Genomic DNA, 12,890 nt, shown 5'->3' with positions numbered 1-12,890 from the left:
TAGGCCCCAACTCACTGGAGGGCAATGTCCCACACGAGTTCTGCAGCAGAGGACCTGGATGAGGACTTCAATGGGTCAAGCTACAGAAAAAAGCTGTTGATGCACGCACCAAAATGCCTGGGCTTTGAGACATCTGCCAGAAAGCCTGCCACCAAAGTCAGAATCCAGCACCAATTTGACACAGAGCTTTGTGCAGAGCTTGGAGCCCAGCCGTTCCAGCATGGATGTCGTGTCCAACTCCATCAGCTCACGTGTGGGACCAACCAACCAACCAGAATGCAGGGTCTGGTAACTGACCTTTCAGTTTCCATCGCAGCATAAAAAGCAGCCAACCAACATCTGAAGACTGCAGTGGAAGTTCACTGTCCTAATGGGTGTGGATACCAGTGTTCAAAGGGGTTTGTTTGCAGGTTAACAGAGAATGGTGCCCTCCAACAGATCATTAGGATTGTTGAGTGACACTGGCTCTATGCTGTGGCAATTTCAGGCAATATAACAATTAAATTAAACTTTCATCCTTAAAGGCTTTATCTATCTAGAACTAACTTTGGCAATCATTATCAAATAGAAAAACTTCTGCTTGCCAGTCATTGTGATATTATGGTGCAATAAACATTATCAGGGAATAGAGGAAAAATATGATTGATAATCATTAACTATAACAACACACTACAATACATGTATATTTGCATATACTCATACATTACTTAATTGAACTATCTCTGGCCTAAATGAACCATAGGAATTTGGTGAACAGCTGGAAGGTAAAAGAAACAAAAGACCTCAAAATTCTGCTGTACACAATACTGCAGACTGCTTTATATTGATATGCAACAATATGAAAGAATGTGTAATTCCATTACTGGAGCTGGTCCATCTCAGATACAACCCATCATCTAAAAGCAAATGACTTACGATTTATCTCTTCGGTTAAGTCGTCTCTGAGGGCTCATCTGCCGACGACGTGGTGATAAGGATTTTCCCCTTTGTCGTTCTTTAACTGGAGACTGGGTTCCTGAGGTTTTTATAATCTAGTTCCAAATAAGAAATCAAATAATAATAATAATATTAGTGCTCGATAAAATGTGATAGCTTGTGCGATAGCTTGACTATTGTATGATAAATGTTTTCATCAAGGCCAATAAACAAAACAGCTTTTAATGGCAGGTTGATTCATAAACAATAAACATTCTCATCTCGTCTATAAAAAGACACCTAGTAAGACGTGCTTTTTTCCCCAACTTCAATAATGTTCTGAACATTTGGAAAATCAGTATCAGTGAAAAATGGGATCCTCGGGGCAAATAACCTTCTCTCCTCAATCATACACCCCAGTGTAATATGACAATCCAGTCCCCATTTGGGTTAAATTATAACGTTTATATCTGATTATAGAAAATATACTTTCAAAACTCAACTTCATCTCCTTACAAAATTGCAGGCATAGGTGAGATCTACCAGCTGCATTGCCCCCAAAAAGCAGTGTGGCACAGTTTGTAGATGCCAGGAGATCCCTCTTCTGGGATCTACCCGGCTCGCCATGCCTCATGAGAACTAATATGACCTTGTGAGACGTCGTGATGTGAATCCCGCCCATTGTGGGATCACTTTCTGGCAACTCTGCATATTAGTGTGAGACAGCTAGTGTCACTCTAATGTGCATTGCCGGACCTAACCAAGGCGTGGGATCTAACCCCCTTGCCTTGGAGACCTTGGCTGTGTGCCGTTCTGTGCTATTTGCCACAAACGGGGACCTGACGGAACAGCACTTGTGGAAGTCTCCCAGGGGATCGAAGGTGCCCAGGTGCTTGCCCTATGGGCAGTGTGGTACCCTGGCACAGCACCCTGACAGTGCCACCTGTGTGCCAGCCTGACACTGCCCAGGTTGCATTGGTGGGGCACTGCCAGGGTGTGAGGCTGGCAGAGCCAAGGTGCCAAGCTGGCATTTTTCTTGTGACAGAGATCAGGCCAGGGGGTGCCCTGTGCAGGTGCAGGGGAGGATGTGAGGGTTAGGTGAGCAGCCCCTTATAGGTGACTTGAGGATTGGGAGTGGGGAAGGGGTTCGGGGGGGGATGGGGGATGGGGGGCATTGTAAAATGTTATCCTGATCTCTCACTGCACTGAGGAGCTCATGCCAGGGGATCAGGCTTAGGGTTGCCCTGCCCTTATCAGGTGGGAGGGGTGGTGGGGAGGTGCTCGAGGACCCCCCAACAGGAGTGTGGGGGGGGGGGGGGGGGGGGGGGTTGTCTGGGGGTTGTGTTGGGAGAATCAGGGGACCAGGGAGCCAAGTTCCTCAGGAAATGAAGGTAAGGCCTTGGCAAGCCTTCCCCACTGAGGCCTTAAAAAAAACAGGGTCCTGTTCGATAGTGGGGCCGTTCCTGGCACTGCAAGCATCAAGAAACGTCCCACTAAACCCGGCCACAACGGGACTCTTGTTTTTTTCATTAAATCGCGCCCACATTAAACTCAACTTAAGGTTAGAAAAATTGATGCCTTTTCCTTGAATTAAATAAAATCTAACTATAAATAAAATCACATATCAAAATTGGAATACGAGTAAAATTGCAAGATTAAAACTGCAATATATGCGACCGATGCTCCATCAAATTGTCAATTGTGTGTTGAGGGGGTTTCATGCAGGAAAATATATACATCTGATACGAAAACAGCTTTGAGATTTTTAGGAGGAGCAGTAAAAGGAACCGGGTTCTTTGAGAGGCTAACAGCTTGGAAGTAAATTAAATGTAGCAGTCTGAGATTCGGGGGAACAATCACAATGTAAACACAATACTTTCACAGTTATATTTATATAAATTTAAATTTACTTTATGTGATCAAATTCAATAAATCAAACCATGTTATGATTAACCATTTTTACACTACTTTTAGTATTGTATAAAGTGAAATCTGGACAGATCTTCAGAATATTTGTATGGGCAAGTCAATCCATTTGCAAGTTTCCCAAGTGACAGACAATCCCTTGAGCAATTCTGTCTTTCGTAATCAGTAATAGGCACAGCTCCATCCATCTTGTATCTTAACAGCTTTTTAAGGTGTTCTTTCCCTAAGGCCTTCTGCTCCCTTAGCACTGTTATAAATACATTGCTACAATCTAATGTGTTAACTGACACACATAACAGACTGCAGTGAAAATGTTCCACTCTAAAAAAAATATAGCAATGTGGAAAATCAAAAATACAATAAAATATAGATCCATTAAGCTAAAAATCTTCATTATTTATCACGCAATTATAGAATGGTTACAGCACAGACACATTAGGCGGGAGCCCAAAGTGTGGTCTATGGTGGGAAGTGAGGTGCAATTCCCGCTGAATGGATCAGCGTGGTCCAGATTGCAATACACCCACACTTAGAAATTTTTTGGGAGTCAGGGGTGATTTGCGTCCTGTGAGCCGAATAGGCCGGCAAGGCTGGATGCTCAACGATCAGGGATCCCCCCCACCCCCCTATCGCTGGAAATACCCCCCCCCCCCTAAATTGCTGGCAAGGCTACCTCCAATCACTGGCAAGGCCCTCCACCAATCACTGCAAATACACCCCTCCCCCCCATTGAGCAACACCAAGTGATGAGGTCTCCCCCTCTTCAAAACCCCCTCCCTTTTAGGGCCTCCCACCCCAGTCCTATCCTGCCGGCCCCACCCTTGGCAGTGCCAGGTGGGTGTGGTCATCACGCCTAGCCAGAGAATTCAACAGTGGCTGTGGGAAAGATTAATTGAGGAATCCTTGCACTTCGATGTCTGAGTGGTGACAGCTGCTTTAATGTTGGAAAGGTTCCTCCAGTGCAGGCGTGCTGTTCAGGCATCAGAGGTTGAAAAAGATTCAGTCTAAAACAAAAGCACTCAGACAGAGCACCTGTTCTTTCTCGGAAACACTTCAGAGAAGGAAAAAAACACTGTGAAAGAAAAGCAATGAGCTCCATAGCTCAGTGGGTAGAGTGCTGGTCTCGTAAATCAGTGAAAGAAATGCAGTCAAACAGCACACCTGGTGAGAATTGCATGGGGCGCTGGGCGCAATGCAGCCAGAGAACCAAACTCCAGGCAACCATCAGTGGATAACAGCAACAGACAGTTAGAGGCAAAGGGTTGGATTCTCCATTATTGGGACTATGTCCCCACGCCGGTGTCAAAATGGGGGGTTTTAATCCTGAAAATCTGGGACAAAAGGGACACGAATTCAAAGCCCTACAGGGGGCTAGCAGGGACCTGGAGTAAATCTTGCATGTTTTGCTGCAGATACGGGCCCCCGCACTTCCGGGTCGGAGGCCGCGCATGCGCACGGCGGACTTGGACTGTGGAGCCTGACCCAAGAAAGAGACCCCCCCCTGATCGGCCGCGCGCTCGACTCTCAATCCCTACACAAGCACTCCCCGGCCGCCTATAAGGCCCCCCCGGCCTCCGATCGGCCCGCCCCCGACCAGGGCGGCCGCGGACTGAGTCCGCAGCCGCCACGCGAGTATCCCAACCGGCAATAGTAGTATATATAAATGATTTGGAGGAAAATGTAACTGGTCTGATTAGTAAGTTTGCAGACGACACAAAGGTTAGTGGAATTGCAGATAGCGATGAGGACTGTCGGAGGATACAGCAGGATTTAGATTGTTTGGAGACTTGGGCGGAGAGATGGCAGATGGAGTTTAATCCGGACAAATGTGAGGTAATGCATTTTGGAAGGTCTAATGCAGGTAGGGAATATACAGTGAATGGTAGAACCCTCAAGAGTATTGAAAGTCAAAGAGATCTAGGAGTACAGGTCCACAGGTCACTGAAAGGGGCAACACAGGTGGAGAAGGTAGTCAAGAAGGCATACGGCATGCTTGCCTTCATTGGCCGGTGCATTGAGTATAAGAATTGGCAAGTCATGTTGCAGCTGTATAGAACCTTAGTTAGGCCACACTTGGAGTACAATGTTCAATTCTGGTCGCCACACTACCAGGAGGATGTGGAGGCTTTAGAGAGGGTGCAGAAGAGATTTACCAGAATGTTGCCTGGTATGGAGGGCATTAGCTATGAGGAGCGGTTGAATAAACTTGGTTTGTTCTCACTGGAACGAAGGAGGTTGAGGGGCGACCTGATAGAGGTCTACAAAATTATGAGGGGCATAGACAGTGGATAGTCAGAGGCTTTTCCCGAGGGTAGAGGGGTCAATTACTAGGGGGCATAGGTTTAAGGTGAGAGGGGCAAGGTTTAGAGTAGATGTACAAGGCAAGTTTTTTACACAGAGGGTAGTGGGTGCCTGGAACTCGCTACTGGAGGAGGTGGTGGAAGCAGGGACGAGAGTGACATTTAAGGGGCATCTTGACAAATACATGAATAGGATGGGAATAGAGGGATACGGACCCAGGAAGTGAAGAAGATTGTAGTTTAGTCGGGCAACATGGTCGGCACGGGCTTGGAGGGCCGAAGGGCCTGTTCCTGTGCTGTACATTTCTTTGTTCTTTGTACAAGTACCTCCCACCAAGTGCTGGAGATCTCAATAGCTCAGGCTATCTGGGGCCTTCCGTTCACATCGGGAGCAACAAAGTACCACTATTTGGGGCTCTCCCTCAGGAGTTGTCTTGTTTTGGCCGATTTCTCCAATTTCTTCTCTGGGTACTGGTAGCTCCTTGGCCTCCCCTCCTCTTTCCCAGTTACCACAGTATTTGGACTCATGACGGCCTGTTCAGCCACCTCAAGCCATTGATCAGTATTAACCATGGGTAGGTTGGATGTTGAAAAGGCTATTGCCACTAGCGAAGGCTCCTTTCTTCTTAAATGATCCAAATGCTTCCACAGGATCGTATCCTGGGTCCGTACAACATATGACGCCAAGCCTGTCTTGGCTACAACAAAGCCCAAGGCCCAGCTATGGCCATTTCCAATATTCCTTACGAAAACCGGATAATTTACTTCAATTGCTCTCTCTGCCCTTGACGAGTCATGGTTCATTTTTTGGTGATCTTGTCTGGACCCCATCCTCCCTGCCAAATTCAGAAACATCAGTCTCAGTCAGTTCCACAAATGAAGGCCCCATCAGTAGCTTCGCTGGGGCAACTCCTGTCATGGAATGTAGAAGTAATCCTTTTTTTTTCTTTTAAAATTTAACGTGTCCAATTATTTTTTTTTTCCAATTAAGGGGCAACATAAGGGTGGCCAATTCACCTACCCTGCACATCTTTGGGTTGTAGGGGTGAGACCCATGCAGACACAGGGAGAATATGCAAACTTCACATGGACAGTGACCTGGGGCTGGGATCAAACTCGGGTCCTCAGCGCTGTGAGGCAGTAGTGCTAACCACTGTGCCACCGTGCTGCCCCTCAATGTGGGGTAAACCAACACGACAACAAAAACCTGAAATTTTGATATCCAAGGAAGCCACCAACTGCTTCCTCATTCCGGCTTTGAAGGTCTGCACAGCGTTTTCCGCCAATCCGTTTGATGATAGGTGGTAAGGTGCTGATTTTATGTGCCTGATTCCATTGAAAGATGTAAACTGCTGGAGTTTCATACTGTAAACCATTGTCCGAAACGAGGACCACGTGTATACCATGGACACAAAAACACTGGCACAAGCACTCGATGGTCGCAAAAGATGTAGTGGACCACATCTGGTACAAATCCATCCATTTCGAGTGGATGTCTACCAACAAAAGGAACATGGTACACATCAAAGGCCCCACAAAGTCGACGTGTACCCTCACCCAAGGAGTACCGGGCCATTCCCAGAGATGCAGAGGGGAGGCAGCAAGAAAATTCCACTATTCTTGACACTGGTCGCGATGCTCGACCATGCTAGTGATGTCGGCATCGATGCTGGGCCACCACACGTAGCTCTGTGCCAACATCTTCATTTTAGTTATGCCCGGGTAGGCATTATGCAACTCCTCCAATCACAGAATTGTACCTTTCATTTTATATTACCACTCTGCATTCTTCCTACCAAGGTGAATCACTTCACAATTGTCTGCATTAAAAAAAAATTTTTTTTAGAGTACCCAATTATTTTTTTTCTCCAATTAAGGGGCAATTTAGCGTGGCCAATCCACCTAACCTGCACATCTTTGGGTTGTGGGGGTGCAACCCACACAGCCATCGGGAGAATGTGCAAACTCCACACGGACAGTGACCCAGGGCCGGGATTCGAACCCGAGTCCTCAATGCTGAAATTCCAGTGCTAACCACTGCACCACATGACACCCCACACTTGTCTGCGTTAGCTTTTCATCTGCCGCTTGTCCGCCCATTCCACCAACGTGCCTCTGTCCTTTTGAAGTTCTAGACTATCCTCCTCACTGTTCATAATGCTTCCAGGGTTTGTATCATCTGCATGTTTTGAAAATGTGCCCTTTACACCAAAGTCTAGGTAACTGATATATATCAAGAAGAGCAGGGTTCCTGACACCAACCCTGGAGAACTTAATTGCGAAACTTCCTCCAGTCTGAAAAACATCCATTAACCACTACTCTATATTTCCTGTCAGTGAGCCAAGTTTGTATCCGTGTTAACACTGTCCCTATTATTCCATGAATTCTAATTTTGCTCACAAATCTGTCAAGAGGCACTTTATCAAATGCATTTTGGAATTCTGCAAAATATCAGTCACTTGTTACATCAACAAGAATGAGTATACGTGTACATGGATAGCATTGGCACCAGCCTGGTTATAGGTTGAAGCAGTTTCTCTTTTAGGGTGCCCAGAAAATGCTAAGAATTAAGCCAGATGCTATTTTTCCCCAAACAAATCTATCTCTTTTTCATTTATCTGTGTGCCTGACAAGACTTTAGATCCTCAACTTACTGAGGAGTTGGGTGCATGTCCAATTCCGGAAAAGTGAAGACAGTATTTTATGCTCCCCCCACCCCCAGTGAGATTTTAGGCAAGAGGGTGGGGGAAGCGGGGTGAAATTGCAAGGAAGATATTCCCTCTCCCTTGCAGCAATTTTACACTGGGTTGAGTTATAAAGTCTGCCCTTGCCCCAGTTGAGGCCCTTAGAACAAAGAACACTACAGCACAGGAACAGGCCCTTCGGCCCTCCAAGCCTGCGCCGATCATGTGTCCTATGTAGACCAACTGCCTGTGCCCTGTCTGTTCATGTGTCTATCCAGATAAGTCTTAAAGATCGCTAACGTATCTGCCTCAACCACCTCACTTGGCAGCGCATTCCAGGCCACCACCACCCTCTGTGTAAAAAAACTTCCCCCGCCCATCTCCACTGAACCTTCCCCCCCCTCCCCCCCTCCCCCTCACCTTGTAATTGTCATTTCAGTTCTGGGAAAAAGCCTCCAACTGTTCACCCTATCTATACCCCTAATAATTTTATAAACCTCTATCAGGTCTGCCCTCAGCCTCCGTCTCTCTGGGGAGAACAATCCCAGTTGATTCAATCTCTCCTCCTAGCTAATACCCTCCATACCAGGCAACGTCCTGGTAAACCTTTACTGTACTCTCGCCAAAGCCTCCACGTCCTTTTGGTAGAGCAGTGACCAGAATTGGACACAGTATTCCAAATGTGGCCTAACCAACGTTCTCTATAATTGTAACATAAATGGCCACTTAATAGTCATTTCCCACCCAGCCTCAATTTTTAGACTGGTGTGCGAATTGAAGATCCATGTAGGAAACCTTAAATAAAGAAAGTTAGATCTCGGGTGGGAAGGCTGGGTGACGCCTCCATCAGGAGCCCCCTTCTGACTGAGGACATCCTCCCCTTAAAGTTGGATGACCTCCGGACCCACCTCACCAACCCCCCCACCCCACCCCCTGGCCTATACCCCCCAAACCATGATCACCCCACTCGCAATCCCACAGGCCTTCCCTACTCTCCTACTCTGGGCCCCCTGACACTTAGCTGGGTGTCCGGTTCCTGGGACATAGTCATAGGCAGCTCCATGTAGTTCCTTTTCCAGCCACTGCAGTGCTGTTGCTGCAGGCACTGGAGAACTGCTGGCCAATCTGAGGAGTGGAAGTCCCGCCTATTGCCAATCAATGCACATTTGAGTGTAAAATGGCTGCGGGGCAAGTGGAGTAGGCAGGGATGTGGGGATGGCTGAGCCCCCCACCATCCTAAAAATTCACACCTAAATGTCAGAACTCAGGAAACAATCTCCTGATTAACTTTCCAAAAGTTACCACCCTGTTCAGAGAGAGAAATATAGATAGGGGGGGCAAAGAATTTGATATGTATAGAGATACATCTATACAGAGGTTATATTGGAGAGAGAGAGATTATAAATAGAACCTTGTGGAAGTAACAAGGGTCTTGGCTACTGCTGGAGAACTAAAAATAGTCCCGTGTTGATTATTTTTGGGTAGGCCCGTCACATCTTATCCACTCGCGACAGGCAAGCGCCGGGCCTTCCCTCAAGATCAAGGACTCTGGACATGGATGACCAGGTTGAGATCTGCCAGCTAATCAGAGGTCACCAGCTCTACTGACTGGCAGCACAACCAGGGATGTGATGGCTGTTACTGGTATGACATCAACCCATGACTCAGGCCATCACTGGATCCCAGGCTATAGGTGGGGGATGGGAGGAGGGTTCATGGGGTGGGGTCACAGGGGAGGAGGGTCGGAAGCCAGTGTGGGGCGGGGGGGTAGCTGTCAGCGATCTCCCCTTCCCAATGCCTTGACTCTCAATCAGGCACTGGGTGGCTGTGAACAGGAGATCTGCCCTCCCCCGGGAGCCCACAAGCATGCATGGGTTTATTTGTCATGATCCCCACATGGTGAGAGCCCCAGCACGCAAGACCAATACCACTGACAACAAGATGGGTCCCTTGATTAAGCATCAGTTGCCCATTTAAGGGCCTCAATTGGTGGCAGTATGGGTAGGGTATCCAGAGGCCTTCCTCCCATGGATTTAATGGAGGTGGTGGTGGGATGGTGGTCCGCATCCAGCACCTTCTCGCCCACTTAAATGCACATCCTGCCACCAAACTCCCCACGGGGAACGGCACAAGGTTCCACCCCATGTCAGTTAAGATCTATTAACGATGACGGCATCACACATCTGCACAATTACCTTCATTCTCATCTCTCGAGCATGCTTTTCCAATTCTTTCCTTGTCTCTTCTTTGCTCATCTTTCCCGTGTTGAGAACCAAATGCTTCCACTCGATTTGCTGGAAGCTGTGCGGGTCATGCGATACATACAGGCCAATCTTCACTTTTTTCACAGTATGCAGGTACTTCCTGTAAGAGTCTTCAAATTCAAAGAACAGGTCACTGAGAGTTCGAAAGGTCAAGGGCTTGTCCATCAAGTCCTCTCTTCTGCTCATGCCTAGCGTACCAAAGCGACCATTATAATAGACACCAAGCACCACATGGTGAAAGCAGTTCCCTGAGAACTGAGTTTTAAAGCTGATTGGGAAGCGTTCTACGGCTGCGAGTCCATTTGTAAGGTATCTTATGATTATATTAAGGATTAAAATAAATATTAAGAATATATATATTGTAAAACATGCACATTGCTCAGCACAGCTCTATATAGAGAATGATTGTTTGAGATCATTGTGATAAATAATAAAACACAGTATTAATGACTTGACTAAATAATTCAGTTGTAGGTTATGTATAGACAATCCTGGTGGAAACTTTGGATGAACTTAACCGAAACCAAAACATGTCAAAGATTATTCTACACTGCTTGTATTGCTGGTCTGTGCTATGTTAGATGATGTCTGAAAGCAGTACAAGCACTGAAAATGGCTCTCACACTCATAAAGAAAGAAAAAAAAATCACTTTGTTAGATTTCCTCACAGTTATCAAGTGACTCTGGCTGGAAAGTACCTGTGGGGAGAACAGACAAGGACAGCATTGGAGTTATTTGTAATTCCCCTATCCGGCACCTGGACCTATAGTCTTCCCACACTCAGGGCAGAACTTATTGCCCCCCCCCAACCCCATGGTGAGTTTGGTGGTGGTGGGGGGTAGTTAATCAGGTGGAGACCTTGCCACCAAATCCTCGATTAAATCCTTGGAGGGAAGGCCTACCGACAGCCTTCCTGCCCCACTATCAATTGAAACCCTTATGGGGTAATTAATGCCCACATAAGGGTCTTGTTACACTGCTGCTGGTATTAGCCCAGCAACAGGCAGGGGAGAACCTTCATCCTGCCCTTGTTGCTGATATACCTCCCCCATTATCCCCTGCGACCCCCAATCCCCAGCTCACCATCGCCCACCTGGATCCATCAGTAATCCTAAGTCTCTGATTTGACAGTAGTTCCCAGTGGGAAGTACTTCTGCATCTAGGCTCCTTAATCCGGGGAAGGCCCACTGCTGCAGAGTTAATACAGTGGGCCTTCCCAAAAAGAGGTGATGCAGGGCTCTCGCTGGCTTGCCAGATGGCAGATGAGACCTCTGTCGCGTCTGCTAAATACCTCCTCACTGTCCAGGTTCACATACGAAGATTACCCATTTAAAAATTAAAAGAATCTCAATCCTTCTGGAGATGTAGACAGGAGAAAAGCAACAAAAAAAAAAGGACAAAACATTTGAAAGTCATTCACACTCAAAAATGTTTCTTTTGGCATTTGCTCCTGAGGTGAAATGCTGTCTACATCCCATGGCAGTCATCGCCATGGCGAATTGCTAACGTATTCCATCAATCACCTATCCAAAGGTCATCATTTCAAGTCATTACAGTTCTTCCATGTTATTCTCTGTTCCTAATTTGAATTTATTGCTGTGTTTTAATGGAAAGCATCACTATAAATTTTCTCTTCAATATCAATTTCTTGAACAGCGCTTTGGGAAAGGTTGGTTTTACATTCCGTGCAGTTCAATTAGAAAACATGCAGAAACAAGAAAGAAAGTCCGTTTTCAAAGTAGCATTCAATTCAAGATGTAGAGTAATCATAGTCCATCCATCCCTTTAATTCACCTTATAAATTAACCTTACCTGTTTCACTCTGATACAGGGCTAAGTGCATTTTCACTACATTATTTTCGCCAGCATCTAATTGATTCTTTGACAGATACTCAGGACGCAATCTTCCCAAAAGGTAACAAAGTCCACAAACGAACACGTTTAGCCGCGTGTTTCCCATGTGCCGAGAAACATATGGTTATTCAACGTGACTTGCTTTGAATAAGAGGCCTGAATTGGGAATGCACGGTCAAGGCCGCATATAGCCCCATTTTTTACAATGGGGAGCTCCGCTCGCCAGAACTCCCCGTTGTAGCGAGAGATTTAAAAATAGCGTCCCGATCTCCGAGGCCCTGAAAAGAACCCCCCGACCTCGTCCCAGCCCGAATGCAACTTTGGAGAGACCCCCGCGCCCACCCCCCAACACCAGGCAACCCCAGCCCCATCGCGCACACGCAGAAAATGCCAGCTTGGCACCCAGGCTGGTACCCAGGTGGCACCAGAAGTGCCAGGGCACCACACTGCCCAAAGGACATGCAGCTGAGGGCCTCCGATCCCATGGGAGACCCCCACGAGTGCCGTTCCATCCGAGGTCCCCGAGGCGTAGGGATTGAATCCCAAAGCCTCAGGTACTTTGGGAATCTGCACATTAGAGTAAGGCTTACTGCCTCGCTCTAATATGCAGATTTGCTAAAACATGATCCTGCCCATTGTGGCTGGGATTCCCCTTGCAATGTCTTGTGAGATTGCGTTGAATCTCGCGAGGTGTTGCCAACCGGGTAGATCCTGGGAGCGGGTTCTCCCGGCTTTCACCAGCCACGCTCAGCCATGGCGAGCAGCTTTACTGGCACAGCGTGGCCAGAGGATCGCGCCCTCAGAGTTTAATTCAGGGTCCCTTCAACAAAATGCATATAGCAAGTTGACATTTGTACCTTTCTCCAGTTCCAAAGAAAAATCAGATGGGACTCGAAACGTTTACTCTGGGGTCGATTTTGAGCCTACACTCGCCATGAGCGGGATT

The 12,890-nt window shown here is 47.1% G+C and overlaps 1 protein-coding gene across 1 annotated transcript in view; it reads right to left on the bottom strand.

The window, feature by feature from the left end:
- Nucleotides 1-12,890, bottom strand: part of vash2 (vasohibin 2) — a 233,509-nt gene that overhangs the window by 93,172 nt on the left and 127,447 nt on the right. The window contains exons 5-6 of the mRNA XM_072508879.1: nucleotides 10,022-10,403; nucleotides 916-1,031 (exon numbers count right to left, since the gene is read on the bottom strand). Of these exons, the coding sequence (XP_072364980.1) occupies nucleotides 916-1,031; nucleotides 10,022-10,403 (498 nt within the window). The remainder of the gene's footprint in view (nucleotides 1-915; nucleotides 1,032-10,021; nucleotides 10,404-12,890) is intronic.

Source organism: Scyliorhinus torazame, chromosome 1 (genome assembly GCF_047496885.1).
Source record: "Scyliorhinus torazame isolate Kashiwa2021f chromosome 1, sScyTor2.1, whole genome shotgun sequence".
In the NCBI taxonomy this organism is placed as follows: Eukaryota; Metazoa; Chordata; class Chondrichthyes; order Carcharhiniformes; family Scyliorhinidae; genus Scyliorhinus; species Scyliorhinus torazame.
This window is presented reverse-complemented; position numbering and strand designations above follow the sequence as displayed.